At 36.6% G+C, this 16,612-nt stretch overlaps 1 protein-coding gene across 1 annotated transcript; it reads right to left on the minus strand.

Moving 5' to 3' along the window:
- Positions 1-2,397: 2,397 nt before the first annotated feature.
- LOC143563554 (adenine phosphoribosyltransferase 4-like) lies at positions 2,398-7,848 on the minus strand. Its single transcript, XM_077051069.1, has 6 exons — positions 7,486-7,848; positions 7,302-7,412; positions 2,956-3,048; positions 2,734-2,883; positions 2,584-2,642; positions 2,398-2,507 (listed from the first exon to the last, which is right to left on the minus strand). Exons 1-6 carry the CDS (start codon positions 7,571-7,573, stop codon positions 2,433-2,435), a joined length of 576 nt encoding a protein of 191 aa, XP_076907184.1. The 5' UTR covers positions 7,574-7,848; the 3' UTR covers positions 2,398-2,432.
- Between the last annotated feature and the right edge of the window lie 8,764 nt (positions 7,849-16,612).

Raw genomic sequence — 16,612 nt, forward strand, 5'->3', positions numbered from 1 at the left:
TTTTTTTTAAATCTTATAATTACATAAAGAAGATGGGCTAACACCTTTTAGTTTTTACCTTTAATTATATATTTTTTTCCTTTAAAAGGGTAAAACAATATTTCTTCTCGAAGACCATATCAGGAGAGACATAGGCGGGGAGGATGTCGCGAGAAGAAAGACGATTAAAAACCGTCTCCACATGTGAGGAAGGGTATGGGAGAGTGGAGAGAGTGCTGTGAAGCTTCTTGCTTGTGTCCCCTTGGAGTTCCATGCCATGTGTTATTTTAATCATGCTATTTTAAACTCAAATAAACAAAGAAGCTGATAGAGCATTGGAAATTATGTTTGGTGATCTTCTTGGATGCTTAAAGAAGAGAGGCCTATGATAGAGAGAGGCAAATGTGCTAGAGAGATTGGTTGTCGGCATGGACATTCCATGGAGGAGTGATGTCCTTGAGTTTTGTTGCCATTTGTGGGAAGCATTTCGAGTAGTTTTCAAATGAGAGAGGGGGTCCGCGAGCACTCGGTTGCATATGCTTGTAACAGATTCAACATCCACATTAAATCAAACACAAGTGAAGATAGATACCCATGGGATTAGTAGGCTTTTCAAATTTTGTGAAGTAAACTTAATTTGGAAATTGACAATCTTTTGCCATGTAAGGTTTATTAAGGGCTGCACGGTGGGGTCGCAGCTACCAAAAAGGGCGGCGAGGATGATTTGATCCTGCCTGTACCAAGGATGGTATTCCGGGTTCGGTTTGGTGGATTCGGCATCCGTAAATTCCGGTGGTGGGTTTTTGGTACCGGTGATAAAGTGAGTAAGATCGAGACCGATTAGGGTTGAATGGACATGTTTGCGCCATATTGGAAAATTGGTGTTGGTAAGGGTGACAATGAAGTGGGTAGCGGCTGTGAGTTGGATAATATCGGAAGGAGCCATAGTGTTGGTCGGAAGTTAAGAAGGTTGACCGTAAAAATAAAAAAAGTGAGGATCAGAACTCTTAGGAGCGTGAGGCTCTAGATACCATATAAGAGATGGAATATTTCATTGGCAAGCCTTAAAACGGGTTCTCCGATACCTAAAAGGCACAATTCATCACGGTTTGTTTCTTAACCGCGGTTCTTCCATCGAACTTACAGCCTTTACCGACTGATTGGGGAGGAATCGCCGACGGGGGGCGTTCTACAACTGCCTATATTATTTACCTTGGTTCCAACATACTCTCATGGCGCTCGGCGCGCCAAAAATCGGTCTCTCGGTCCTCCACTAAGGCTGAGTACAAGGCATTAGCAAACGGAGCAGCTGAACTATCTTGGGTCCAAAACCTATTATTGGAACTTGGTCTATCGATTACTAAAACTCCTACGTTATTTTGTGACAATGCGGGTGCTACTTATTTATGTGCTAATCCAGTCTATCATTCGCGGATGAATCATGTGGCACTCGATTATCACTTTGTTCGGGAAAAGGTAGCTGATGGTTCGTTACGGGTTCTACACATTCATTCCGCTGATCAACTTGCTGATGTGCTCACTAAACCGCTCGGCCGGGGTCCATTTCACCGACTTCGATCCAAGATTGGAGTCTCCGACGGATCCTCCATCTTGCGGGGCATATTAAAGATACTCCTCATTAATTGTGTATATGTATTTACGTTCAAGTATAAAAGTATTTTTAGACATAATTGTGGCTATTATTGGTTACCATAGGATCAGCCTTAATGTCCTCCTTACCATTAGCCTTATTATTCTTCTTTCCATTTGTATGCACATGTAAATGGTTATTTACAACCTTGTAATTATTTCAATTGAATCAAGCTTTATACATAAAATATTCCATCTCTTATAAGGTTCTCATAAAGAAAAACAAAATAGATAACTAAATCCTTTTAAGTGATTATGCATTTACAAAAGTAAATACAAATCCACGAGTTAGGTAGAAACATACAATACTAAGCTAGTAGCACAAAGTATAATATATTGTGATCGTTTTAGTTTCTAGTTTCTAGCTAGTTTCATACGTGCATTGTATAAATATCTAGACATAATATACAACTTAGGAAGTGTAGACCAGGGTTCAAAACCTGGTATGGGAGTAGATTATTTCTTGAAGTAGTATAGGACTAGGAGTACGGATATATGAGTGTGTACTGTGGCCATTAAAAAAAACTATCCAGATTATCCATTTAATATGCTTTTTAATTAACTTTTTTATTCGACACACTTAAGATATAAAATACGACTTAAAACTGACTCGTTTATTTAAAATAAACGTGTCAAAATGATCACGACAATCAAAGGTTCACCGGCTACACATTGCAATTATGCATGGAATGTAGCCATAAAGTAGTGATGTGGGAGATTTTTCATCAAGAACTTACTACTTAACCGATATGTAGCAAATAATCTCTCTCTAATGTACAGTTTACCCACAATGAACTATATCATCATGAAGTCGCCTCAAACCGTGACTCGATTAGTACATACAACGGCTTCCCATGCAATCTTAACCGTTCACGACCCTACAAAATCCAAATTATCAAAACAAGAGTTGATTTTGCACCATCAAATTATTAGATATTTTGAGAAGCCTATTACCTTTAAGTCAGGGACTTCAACCACACACGCACATTCGACGACCACAGCACCAGCACGTTCTGGGAAACAAATTAGTTTTTTTCATCATAAGATTTGATAAGTTGATCACGTAAATATGAAAATGGGGAATTATTATGTTAAGGGTACTACCAAGCAAGTTCATTGCAGCACAAAGGGTGCCACCAGTAGCCACCAAATCATCAACGACAAGTGCACGCTCTCCCGCTTCAACTGCTCCTACATGCATTTCAAGGCAGTCTGTCCCGTATTCCAATACATATTTTTCGGATATTACTTCACCTGTAGGTTTTAAACGGTTAACATGATATATTCATATACATACATTCGAAAGAAAATATGGGGAGTTCGTACCAGGTAACTTTTTTGGTTTCCTTAATGGAACAAACTTTGCTCCAATGGCTAGCGCGATTGCAGGACCGAACATAAAACCCCTAGCCTCGATACCTACAAGTACATTAACCGTTGTAATATCACCGTATGTTGAAAAATATATGTGTATTTCCAATTCAATTCAGTATCAAACATATATTTACGTTTAATTTTTTAATTAGGGCTGGCCAAGGTCAGATCGTCGGAGACACTTGTTTTTCTTTTTCTTCAGAATCGTCTTCATTGTTTCATCATCATCGCTTCACTTGATGAAACTTTATATTGATTTTCTGTATTTTGTATGAACTAAATCATGTATTGGTTTCATATTGTTCTTGTTAAGATTTTTTGTCCTACTGTTTGATAGATTCAATTTGGGTGGTTTGTGCATGTCATTCATCTTTTTCTTGGTAATAAACATTTTGATCTGGGAATAGATGTTTAAATTATGGTATTTGTGACACCTTACCTAAAAATGATAGTTTACAACATTTGTATTTGGTCTTAGTGTTCAAAACCAAACGCTAGGATGCAACATAAAAAACAAGTGATTTGTACAATGCTAAGGCTAAACGTAGTGGACAAGAAAAGGGGCTATTTTGGGGCGATTTTTTGGAGGAACACCGCCCTCCCCCCCCCCCCCCCCCCGGCGATAATTTGGCGAAAGGGTCGGGGGCGGCATATATTTGTCGCTGCGAAGTTGGAAAGAAAATAATATAATAATAATAATGCCGTTACCCAACGGCTATATATAAAAAAAATTATTTAAAAACTTAATATATATATCAAACTTTATCTAACCATTTTCACCTTATCATACACAAATACAAACATAAAAATACAAATCATTTTTATTATTTTCATACTTCTTCAAACTCAATGAGTTCCCCGGATTCCACGAACTCTGCCGAGATTTTGGATCAATTAATAAACGAGAGTCGAAGAATTCATCAGATTCACTGACAAGTGGCGAAAGAGCATTTAGAGGTCACGAACGCGGTTCGGGCCGTTGTCAATAACATGGTGTCCGGCTCTACTCCATCTACGGCACCACGTAGACGGTCATATATCCTTCGGGATCGTACGCAAGCGAACGCTCGTTTGATGAAGGACTACTTCGACGACTCACCTACATTTAACGACGCTATGTTTCGATGTCGTTTTCGGATGTCCAAGCGTTTATTTTTGCGCATCGTTGGAGATATGGAGCGGGAGTATGAGTATTTTCAACAGAAACCCGATACAAGAGGATATTTAGGATTCTCCGCCATCCAAAAGTGTACTTCGGCTATACGCATCCTCGCATACGGCAACACGACCGATATTAATGACGAGTATTTAAAGATGAGAAAACAACGAGAGATGCGTTGGAGAATTTTTTTCCTCGGTAATATTTAAATTGTTTGTATTAACTATTGTTTTTAATATAAATACTGTTTAATAATTTATTTGTATAGGGATAATACAATTATACCCTCGTCGTTATCTGAGGATTCTTACTTCAAACGACCTAACTCGCATATATGATGTACACGAAAGCAAACATTCTTTTCCAGGCATGATCGGGAGTATAGATTGCATGCATTGGGAGTGGGCCAACTGTCCAATCGCATGACGAGGTCAATATACTCGTGGTGACCATGGAGTGCCAATGGTTAGTCTTCAAGCCATTTGTTCACACGACCTCTGGATTTGGTCAGCCTTCTTCGGCTCAGTCGGGTCCAACAACGACATAAACGTTCTCAACGCGTCACCCGTGTTAGAGTATTACATCAGCCGTAGCATACCGGTCTTACCGATTTATGCCAACGATACCTTCTATCATCACAGATACTATTTGGGAGATGGGATATATCCAGAGTACTCGATCATCGTCAAGACGTTTCAAGACCCTATCGAAGAAAAAAAAGATTAGTTTAAGAAGAAGCAAGAGTCCGCAAGAAAGGATATCGAGAGGTGTTTCGGGGTTCTAAAAAAACGTTGGCATTATGTGAAAAACCCTTGTCGTGTATGGACGTTGGCAAAAATGAGCGATGCCATGTATACGTGTATCATATTGCATAATATGATTTTAGAAGACGAGGGAAAAACAATATGTCAACACTATATACCAGGAAGCGTTCCAGAACAGTTCCCTGAACCAACCCAAGACCAACGAACGTATAACATTCACCAGCTCACATCAAGTGATATACATAACCAACTGAAAGCGGATTTGGTTCAACACGTGTGGGATAATCGTCCCGTTGAGGAGGACGAAGACGAGTACGAGGACGAAGACGATGAGGAGGACAATGACGACGACGGGGACGAAGACGAAGATGAAGACAAATAGATTAGTTTTTTTATGTATATTTATATTTCGTTGTGTTTTTTTATTATAATTTATTTTTATTATTCGTGTATTTTTTTTTAGTTTATGTATTTTTTTGTATTTATTTTTTAATTTTAATACATTTTTATTTAATTATTTAAATAAATTGGTTTTTATTTAATTAGTTTAGTTATAAAAAGAAAATAATAGAAAAACACACTGTGGGCCCAACTTGTAGCCCCTACACCATTACACCCCAAAAACAAATTTTCACTCCATGCTGACTGGGCGCCACGTGTCACAATTCGCCTCCAATTATAGCCTCTTCACTACATATAGCCTAAGAAACATAATAAAAAGAGCCTATTTGTTCAACAATAATTGGTTATTAGAAAGTGACAGATGAATACAATGATTAACCATAAAGAAAGTGTGAGCAACTCATCCAAACAGTAAAAGTAATTAACTAATATATGTCATAGGCTAATTCACTTGATAAAGACATTTACTTTTCAGAGACGAGATCATATATTCAAACTTGATCAGCAATGATGTAATTTAGATTTACCGGTGTAATAGCGTAGGAGCTATATTTGTCGGTTCCAAGAGACAATTATTAATAAATATATATATATATATATATATATATATATATATATGTTTATTGACGTTCTCGTTACAGAATCAGTTTTAATCAGATAATTATAAAACAATTCATTGCGGATATTTAACCACCTATCTTGTTCTCTTTTTAACTTTTATTATGTCTGATAAACATTACATATATACAAACAAGTATATTATATGATTGTGACAACCTTTTTAATCAAGATTGGCTATGTATTAAAGGGATAATATCCAACTATTACATAAATAAATACATATATTTATATATGGAGGGGGAGTCTCAAATTCGAACTAAGAAAATTGTTGAGGATCAAGAAGGCGCATAATACACTTGTACGTGGTGCTTTGAATGTCATACACAATACGGTTACGCAACGAACATATATACTCTTTCCCACTGTATTGATTTTCTAATGCATAACTGAAAACAACATTATAAGGTTCTTGCAGTTCTCAACATATTATTTCAGAACCAATATTTTGTTGAAATTGCGATAATCGTATAACACATTTGTATATATAATTGAAAACAGCTAAAGAAACATAACATTTTCTCTCTTCACCTACTTTGATGATCTTTTGTGTATTATCAATAAGTGAAATCTAATTCTTGGTGTTTTCAAGATGTTGTTGATTTTGAAATGAAGTTAATAAACTATGGATATGGATATGTACATGTACAATGCAATGGAAGTAAACCAAACACAACTAAAAAGGTTATTGAGAAATCCATCATTATTTGTAAGGGTCCTACCCAATAACAACAACCGCCATTATCTCACCCCAAATTTGGATCTTGAAAGAGATCGAGCACATGCTTTAGTAAGCAAAGGCCACTTTTAGCCGCTCATACTCATTCATACCAAGTAATAGCTGACCCCTCCATCCCACTATCCATCAACCACTACTACTTAATATTAAATTCTCCAAAAACAAAACAACATATCATATTCAACTCAACACACAATCTTGTTATCAAATATTTGATCCATATGAACGAAACAACACACCTAAGCTACAATGTATATTAAGATATTCATGTCCTATAAAATATATTGTTTTAGAAATTAAAACTCTTGACTATTTATTTCTTAAAAGCCAATAGCATCACTCATTTACACGGATGATAGTGGGATAATAGTCAACAAAAAAGGTTGAAACTTTGCACAAACAATTGAGAAATATTGCAATTTTCCTTGTGACATTATATGTATAATTAGTGCACGAAATTATTTAATTCCTTTAGTATATTAAACACCTCTACAAATAATTAGTGTGACTTTCGTAACACTTAAAAGTCAAAATTGAACCCTATCTTTCAAATAAGTATATTTTAGCTAAATTGTGATCAAATTTAATAAAACTAAAATAATTTTATAAAACTTACCCGCAACTACAGAAATGTCTTTCTGTTTATAACGTTCAACGAACAAATCAATGGTGTCTTTAAAGGCCTTTGGATCAAGTAACAATGTAGTGATGTCTAGAAACAGTATACCTGTTATTCATCAATGCAAGAGAGATTATGTGTGTGAATTTGTCACTTGAAAACATGATTTTTTTAAGTTTACCTGGTTTCGGGAAGTCGGGTACGACGCGTAGGGTGGACTTGATGCCGTTTATTCGGTCAGTAAAACCCTCGTTTTCGCCGGCCGGCATGTTTTAGATAGTGATACTGTGTGTGTGTTGTGTGTGGTGTTTTAGTGTGTGTGTGGGTGAAGTAGCAGTTGAGGGAAATTTAATGGCGGAGTTATCATGGATATTGGGAGGGAAAATGGTGTATTTATAGGAGGGGCCAATGGTTACTTTATTTTATGAGAGTAAGTGTTGTCACATGAATAAAGATAGAGGGTTATATTGAAATTAATATTGAAGAATAAAAATGACAAACGATTTTTTGTACTTTCAAAAGGTGGTTTATATTGATTTTGTAATTGTTTATAGGATGGATTGTATTTGTACGTAAGAGAATGTTACATGATATGATGATAGCACAACCTTTGTAAAGGAATTAAATCTTATATGATAACACAATCTTTGTAGCTGATATAACTCTACATGTATAAGATAATTGATATGATAAATGATTTACAAGGTTTGGACCCATTTATGTTGTGATGTTTTAAATCAATGGTGCACGCTTTAGGTTAATCAAAGCCAAATTAACTCATACAAGTTATTTTGATATTCATAGCTATTTGAGGGGGGAGGCCGACCGTCGTCGGTCCAACCACATTGGTAGACCCGAGTTTTCCTTTCTATAAACAATTTATATATATATATATATATATATATATATATATATATATATTGAAAAAAATATGTATTTTTAATTAGCAATATTGGATTTTAATAATCCCTATTGAATGGCATTGGCCGATAATAATCCATATTCATTTTATAGCCACTGACGGTTCCAAATCAAAAAAGTTGGCCCTCAATGGTCCCCCGTTAAATATGACTTAACGGCGTTATAGTTTTTTCTGAATTTCATACCAATGTTTTAGGGCTTTTGATCGTTAGGAGGATACGAGTCGATTGGTATAAAACTTAGTTCGAAACAGTGCTTCAAAATGACGAAGCAATGCTTCAATTCGGGTGTTTGAACTTACAATTAACCAGAATCAAGTCGTTTAGATCATTGTTTGGAGTTAAGTTTTATATCAATCGACTCGTATATTCCTTCCGATTAATATCCCTAAAAAGTTTGTTTGAAATTCAGAAAAAAAGTATAACGTCGTTAAGTCCTTTTTAACGGGGGACCATTGGGGGCCAACTTTTTTGAATTTGGGACCGCTAGTGGCGATAAAATGAATAGCGATTATTATCGGCCAATATCATTCAATAGGGATTATTAAAATCCAATATTCCTTTTAATTAAGGTTTATAAACATTACAAACAGAGGTATTTTTTACTATCAAATCCGTAGCAAATTGGTAGCAAACACCCGTAGCAAATCATAAACAATAAGCCCATTTAATTAAACCCATTGCTCAATTTATTTAAGATCATTTCTATATAAAAAAATACAAATCATAACCAATAAGCCCACTTAAACATTTAATTGGTTAAGCCCAATAATTTTTTTTAACTAAAGACCCAAATTTTTTAACAGTTCTTAAGTACGACCCTATTGATGTTAAAGACATTTGTATAACTATTGGTACACTTTCAGGCCTTAATGACCCTTTTCATGCGCCAGTAAGTTAATTTAAGTTACAAAAAGAAAAACTTGTGCTAGAACAAATCATTTTGATGTTTTAGACATGCATAAGACTATCGAAACACTTTTAGACCTGGCCATGAGTTACTAGATTTGTACAGATTATACAAAGCCACATTAGGTCATAATAAATCCTTGTGGTGTTAATGGCATATGTATGATTCATGCTAGGCCTTGTTTTAGTTAGTACATTTAGGTTACATAAAGCCATATGATGTCATAAGTCATTTTGGTGTTATATACACGCGTGTGTTTGTTAGTGTAATTTTGAGCTAATGATCATTGTCACTTGTTAGTAAGTATACAAGGTAACATTAAGTCATTACAAATCTTTTTGGTGTTAAAGATATTTGAATAATTATTGGTAGAGTTTCAGGCCTTAATGGGCATTACCATGTGTTGGTGGGTTTGTTTAGGTTGCACGAATATATATTATGTTATAACAAATCATATTGGTATTAGAAAGATGTGTTTAGAGAGGTTCATGCGAATAGTGAACGCTTAGATGTCAGCTAATAGAGGTGTTTTTTAATGGTGATGGTTAGCATTATTGAAGCCTAATACAGATGTGTGACTAGCAATATGTTTTTCTTTGGGTTGAGGTTTAGAAAGTGTAGGATATAGTCGTTTGTCTTTTGTATTTGTATGAAATTTGTGTAGTATTTAGTATTATGGCTCACAGTATTAGAATCTTCGTGTAGTTTTTTTATGTTATTTATGAAGGTGACATGTCGTTGTGTTTGAATGTTATAAATATCCCATACTTAAGAATGAGCTCAACTTGTAGTTTGTTTTCGACCTCTAGGCCGTCTAGGCCCGAGGGTCCGAACTATTAACGACCATTTGAAGATCATATGAACATGTCTTCGCTAGCCCAAACTTTAGAGAAGCATTTGTCTAAGCTTATCTTAGGAGTAATGCGTCATAATTTAGCTAGGAATGAACATGATTACTACAAAATACAATTTTAACATTATGCAAAAAAAAAAAAAGTTATTGTATTTTCCCTTGTTTTATACCAACACCAGATCATTTTCCTTAAAAAATCTTTACCAATCTGCCTTTGAGATTCGTAAGTGCTAAAAGGCATTGACTAAATGCTAGATTCTTCTTTTTATATGTGATGTTGACAATTGTTTTTATCATATCAGGCAAATTTGATCCATGTATATTATAATTTCTTAAACCAAGATTAATAAATACAAACTTTGTCATTATATAACATTTAGAAATGCAATTAAAAATACAAGCATGGATTTTTAAAATCAACAGAATATTGTTTAGTTTAAAAACTGAGTTTTTAAGTTCATATTTAGTTGTGTGATATTGAAATTTGTACAGTAACTACTTATAATTCGTTTTCATGCTATGTTGGGAACGAATTTAAAATTTTAAAATCTATCAACTTATGTTTCTATTTTAAAAAAGCACAGTCTCTATTTGAGTATTTTCTTATTTTATAACCAATTAGGTTTCCGGGATGACAACATGCCCATCTCTATCTTCATTATCATTTGTTGCTTTCATATCTCAATAAAAAATATTCTGTGGGATTACTCACACATACTCTTTTGTCATGTTTTCATCAATATTGATGAAATAAATATCTTTTAATTAAATTAAATGATTGTGAACGCTACAAATTATTCAACCCTAACTTCTTACTCTTTAATTCACAAATGTTGTGTGCATATATATATCAGTTTTTAGTCTGTTTATTAAACATATTTCGTCAAATGATAAAAATAAATAAGACCCGTTATTTTAATTTAGATTCTTAAATTATTTATAAATTAATTTAATGTAAAAAGTAAAACTTATAAATTTTATTTTATTTTATTTTAGTTCACAACTTATGAAATATATCTTTTCCATGTTTCACCCCATGTACTATACAATGTGTATATAGACAATAATTTAGAACATAATGTCATTAAACAATATAAATACATACTTAAATATATATATTCTACAATGATGAAAAACAACCGTCAACCCAATAATTGATTCAATTTAGCATCAACTTTTTTTTAAGGTGACATTTACATACCTTTAAATAATAAAGAGTTAAGTGTCATTGTTTGTTTATTTATTTGTTAAAAAAAATTGGTTTGGTTCGTTTATTTTCGCATAAAAAAGTGGCTAGGCTCACTTATTTTTGTTAAAAAAAGTGATTATGTTTGTTTGTCTTTTTTAAAGTCGTTCGGTTCATTTATTTTTTTTGAAAAATATGGTTCGGTTAGTTTATTTTTGTTAATGAAAAAAAGTAGTTCAGTTAATTTATTTTTTGTTAAAAAATTAGTTCGATCGTTTATTTTTCTTAAAAAAGTGTCTATGTTAATTAATTTTTGTTAAAAAGAGTTGTTCGGTTTTTTTTTAATTTTTAAAAGTAGTTCGGCTTATTTATTGTTGACCATAGTGTTAGGTAAATGACAAATAAAAAAAAATACTATTGAAAAAATAAACGGGTTAAAGAAAAGTACTAAAATAGCATGAGTTTTGAAACGTCAGGTGTTTGTTTGCTAGAAATTAAAAAAAAAAAATTTAAGTTGCATAATTGATCAAACCTAAGTTATGAAAATGACACTTAACTCAATAATGAATAAAATGCATATTGTGTTATAAGACCATTCCCATTAGCAACCCAACTCAACCCAACCTTTTAATAAAAAATTAATTTCTCTCTTATCAACAAATACAACCCAACCTAATCTAAATTTTCACTCTCATTTACAACCTAACCAAAACCAACATTTTTATTATATAAATATAATTTATGATTATTTAAAATATATAAAAAGAATAAAACTATAAATAATAATTTTACGAAACAATAATATTATATCGGAAATTTTGTATGGAAGTATGCAAGATCGAATTTCTGATCCGATATGGTTCGGCCCATATCAGTTATTCCTCCGGCTCGGTGAACGTACCCTTTTGGCAATACTGACAAAAATTCGAACGGGTCACGAGGTGGCGTCAGGGCATAACTATTGATCCGATTCTTTCGTAAGGTCATAAAATATTGTATGGAAGTCTCCAAAACCGAATTTCTAATCCGATTCGGTGGTTCAACCCATATTCAGTTTTTCCTCCGGTTCGGTGAACATACCCATTTGGCAATACAGGCAAAATTTTGAACGGGCCACGGGGTGGCGTCAGGGCATAGTTATTAATCCTATTCTTTCGTAGGGACATAAAATATTGTATGGAAGTCTCTAAGACCGAATTTCTGATCCGATTCAGTGGTTCGACCCATACTCAATTATTCTCCGGCTCAGTGAACATACCCCTTTGGCAATACTTGCAAAAATTTCGAAAGGGCCGCGGGGTGGCATCAGGGCTTAACTATTGATCCGATTCATTGTTAGGATCATAAAGTATTGAATGGAAGTCTCCAAGACCGAATTTCTAATCTGATTTGGTGGTTCGACCCATGCTCAGTTTTTCCCCCAGCTCGGTGAACATACCCCTTTGGCAATACTGGTAAAATTTCGAACGGGCCGTGGGGTGGCGTCAGGGCATAATTATTGATCCGATTCTTTCGTAGGGTTATAAAAGATTGTATGGAAGTCTCCAAGACCGAATTTCTGATCTGATTCGGTGGTTTGACCCATACTCAGTTTTTCCTCCGGCTCGGTGAACATACCCCTTTGGTAATACTGGCAAAATTTCAAACGGGCTGCGGGGTGGAGTCAGGGCATAATTATTGATCCGATTATTTCTTAGGGTCATATAGTATTGTATGGAAGCCTCCAAGACCGAATTTCTGATCCGATTCGGTGGTTCGACCCATACTCAGTTTTTCCTCCGGCTCGGTGAACATACCCCTTTGGTAATACAGGCAAAATTTAAAACGGGCCGCGGGGTGGCGTTAGGGCATAATTATTGATCCGATTCTTTCTTAGGGTCATAAAGTATTGTATGGAAATCTCCAAGACCGAATTTCTGATCCGATTCGGTGGTTCGACCCATACTCAGTTTTTTCTCCGGCTTGGTGAACATACCGCTTTGGCAATATTCGCAAAATTTCGAACGAGCCGCGTGGTGGCGTCAGGGCATAATTATTGATCCGATTCTTTCATAGGGTTGTAAAATATTATAGAGAAGTCACCAAGATCGAATTTCTGATCCGCTGCGGTGGTTCGACTCATACTCAGTTTTTCCTCCGGCTCGATGAACATACCTCTTTGGCAATACTTGCAAAATTTCGAACGGGCCGCGGGGTGGTGTAAGGGCATAGTTATTGATCTGATTCATTCGTAGGGTCATAAAGTATTGTATGGAAGTCTCCAAGACCGAATTTCCGATCCGATTCAGTGGTTCGACCCATACTCAGTTTTTCCTCCGGCTCGGTGAACATACCCCTTTGGGAATACTGGCCAAATTTCAAACGGGCCGCGGGGTGGCGTCAGGGCATAAGTATTGATACGATTCTTCTTAGGGTCATAAAGTATTGTATGGAAGTCTCCAAGACCGAATTTCTGATCCGATTCAGTGGTTCATCCCATACTCAGTTTTTTCTCCGGCTCGGTGAACATACCGCTTTGGCAATACTGGCAAAATTTCGAACAAGCCACGTGGTGGCGTCAGGGCATAATTATGATCTGATTCTTTCATAGGGTTGTAAAATATTGTAGGGAAGTCACCAAGGCCGAATTTCTAATCCGATTCGGTGGATCGCCTCATACTCAGTTTTTCCGCCGGCTTGGTGAACATATCCCTTTCGTAATACCGGCAAAATTTCGAACGGGCCACGGGGTGACGTAAGGACATAGTTATTGATCCGATTCTTTCGTAGGGTCATAAAGTATTGTTTGGAAGTCTCGTAGACCGAATTTCTGATCCGATTTAGTGGTTTGACACATAATCAGTTTTTCCTCCGGTTCGGTGAACATACCCCTTTGGCAATACTGGCAAAGTTTCGAACGGGCCGCGAGGTGGTGTAAGGGCATAGTTATTGATCTGATTCATTAGTACGGTCATAAATTATTGTATGGAAGTCTCAAAGACTGAACTTCTGATCCGATTCAGTGGTTCGACCCATACGCAGTTTTTCCTCCGGCTCGGTGAACATACCCCTTTGGCAATACTGGCCAAATTTCGAACGGGCCGCGGGGGTAGCGTCTGAGCATAACTATTGATCTGATTCTTTCATAGGATCATAAAGTATTGTATGGAAGTCTCTAAGACTGAATTTCTGATCCGATTCGGTGGTTCGACCCATACTCAGTGTTTCTTCCTGCTTGGTGAAATATCCTTTTGTCAATACTGGCAATATTTCGAAAGGGTCGCGGGGTGGCGTCAAGGCATAACTATTGATCCGATTCTTTCTTAGGGTTATAAAGTTTTGAATGGAAGTCTCCAAGACCGAATTTCTGATCTGATTCGGTGGTTTGACCCATACTCAGTTTTTTCTCCGGCTCGGTGAACATACCGCTTTGGCAATAGTAGCAAAATTTCGAACGAGCCGCGTGGTGGCATCAGGGCATAATTATTGATCCGATTCTTTCATAGGGTTGTTAAATATTGAAGGGAAGTTACCAAGACCGAATTTCTGATCCGATTCGGTGGTTCGACTCATACTCAAATTTTCCTCCGGCTCGGTGACAATACCCCTTTGGCAATACTCGCTAAATTTCGAACGGGCCGCAGGGTGGTGTAAGGGCTTAGTTATTGATCTGATTCATTCGTAGGGTCATAAAGTATTGTATGGAAGTCTCCAAAACTGAATTTCAGATCTGATTAGGTGGTTCAACGCATACTCAGTTTTTCCTTCGGCTCGGTGAACATACCCCTTTAGCAATACTGGCCAAATTTTGAACGGGCCGCGGGGTGGCGTCAGGGCACAACTATTTATCCGATTATTTCTTAGGGTCATAAAGTATTGTTTGGAAGTCTCCAAGACCGAATTTCTGATCCGATTCAGTGGTTCGACCCATACTCAGTTTTTCATCCGGCTCGGTGAACATACCCCTTTGGCTATACTGGCAAAATTTCAAACAGGCCGCGGGGTGGTGCCAGGACATAATTATTGATCCGATTATCTTATAGGGTCATAAAATATTGAATGAAAGTCTCTAAAACAGAATTTATGAATTGATTCGGTGGTTCGACCCATACTCAGTTTTTCCTCCAGCTCGGTGAACATACTCCTTTTGCAATACTAGCAAAATTTCGAACGCGCTGCGGGATGGCATCAGGACATAACTATTTATCCGATTATTTTCTTAGGGTCATAAAGTGTTGTATGGAAGTCTCCAAAACCGAATTTCTGATCCGATTCAGTGGTTCGACCCATACTCAGTTTTTATCCGGCTCGGTGAACATACCCCTTTGACAATACTGGCAAAATTTGGAAAGGGCCGCGGGGTGGCGTTAGGGCATAACTATTGATCCGATTCTTTTAAGGGTCATAAAGTGTTGTATGGAAGTCTCCAAAACCGAATTTCTGATCCGAGTCAGTGGTTCGACCCATACTCAGTTTTTTCTCCGGCTCGGTGAACATACCGCTTTGGCAACACTGGCAAAATTTCGAACGAGCCGCGTGGTGGCGTCAGGGCATAATTATTTATCCGATTCTTTCATAGGGTTGTAAAATATTGTAGGGAATTCACCAAGACCGAATTTCTGATCCGATTCGGTAGTTCGCATCGTACTCAGTTTTCCTCCAGCTCGGTGAACATACCCATTTGGCAACACTGACAAAATTTCGAACGGGTCGCGGGATGGTGTTAGAGCATAGTTATTGATGTGATTCATTCGTAGGGTTATAAAGTATTGTATGAAAGTCTCTATGACCGAATTTCTGATCCGATTCTGTGGCTCGACCCATACTCAGTTTTTCCTTCGGCTCGGTGAACATACCCCTTTGGCAATACTGGCTAAATTTCGAACGGGCCGCAGGGTTGCGTTAGGGCATAACTATTTATCCGATTCTTTCTTAAGCTCATAGAGTATTGTATGGAAGTCTCCAAGACCGAATTTCTGATCCGATTCGGTGGTTCGACCCATACTCAGTTTTTCCTCCGGCTCAGTAAAATACCCCTTTGGCAATACTGGCAAAATTTCGAAAGGGCCGCAGGGTGGCGTCAGGGCATAACTATTGATCCGATTCTTTCATGGGGTCATAAAGTGTTGTATGGAAATCTCCAATACTGAATTTCTGATCCAATTCAGTGGTTCGACCCATACTCAGTTTTTTCTCCGGCTCGGTGAACATACCGCTTTAGCAATACTGGCAAAATTTCAAACAGGCCGCGGGGTGGCGCCAGGGCATAATTATTGATCCGATTATTTTGTAGGGCCATAAAATATTAAATTAAAGTTTCGAAGACCGAATTTCTGATCTGATTCGGTGGTTCGACCCATACTCAGTTTTTCCTCCAGCTCGGTGAACATACTCCTTTTGCAATACTAGCAAAATTTCGAACGGGCCGCGGGGTGGCGTCAGGGCATAACTATTTATCCG

This window comes from Bidens hawaiensis, unplaced genomic scaffold (genome assembly GCF_021521415.1).
Source record: "Bidens hawaiensis isolate Kalapana, Puna unplaced genomic scaffold, B.hawaiensis_p1.1 tig00021498_1, whole genome shotgun sequence".
Lineage (NCBI taxonomy): Eukaryota > Viridiplantae > Streptophyta > Magnoliopsida > Asterales > Asteraceae > Bidens > Bidens hawaiensis.

What these genes read in the sequence shown, in the direction of transcription:
- LOC143563554 (XM_077051069.1), bottom strand. Translation starts at nt 7,573, where the DNA reads ATGCCGGCCGGCGAAAACGAGGGTTTTACTGACCGAATAAACGGCATC. An exon ending in ACCCGACTTCCCGAAACCAG is followed by an intron (nt 7,413 to 7,485) that starts GTAAACTTAAAA and finishes GATGAATAACAG; the next exon opens with GTATACTGTTTCTAGACATC. An exon ending in AGACATTTCTGTAGTTGCGG is followed by an intron (nt 3,049 to 7,301) that starts GTAAGTTTTATA and finishes ATGTACTTGTAG; the next exon opens with GTATCGAGGCTAGGGGTTTT.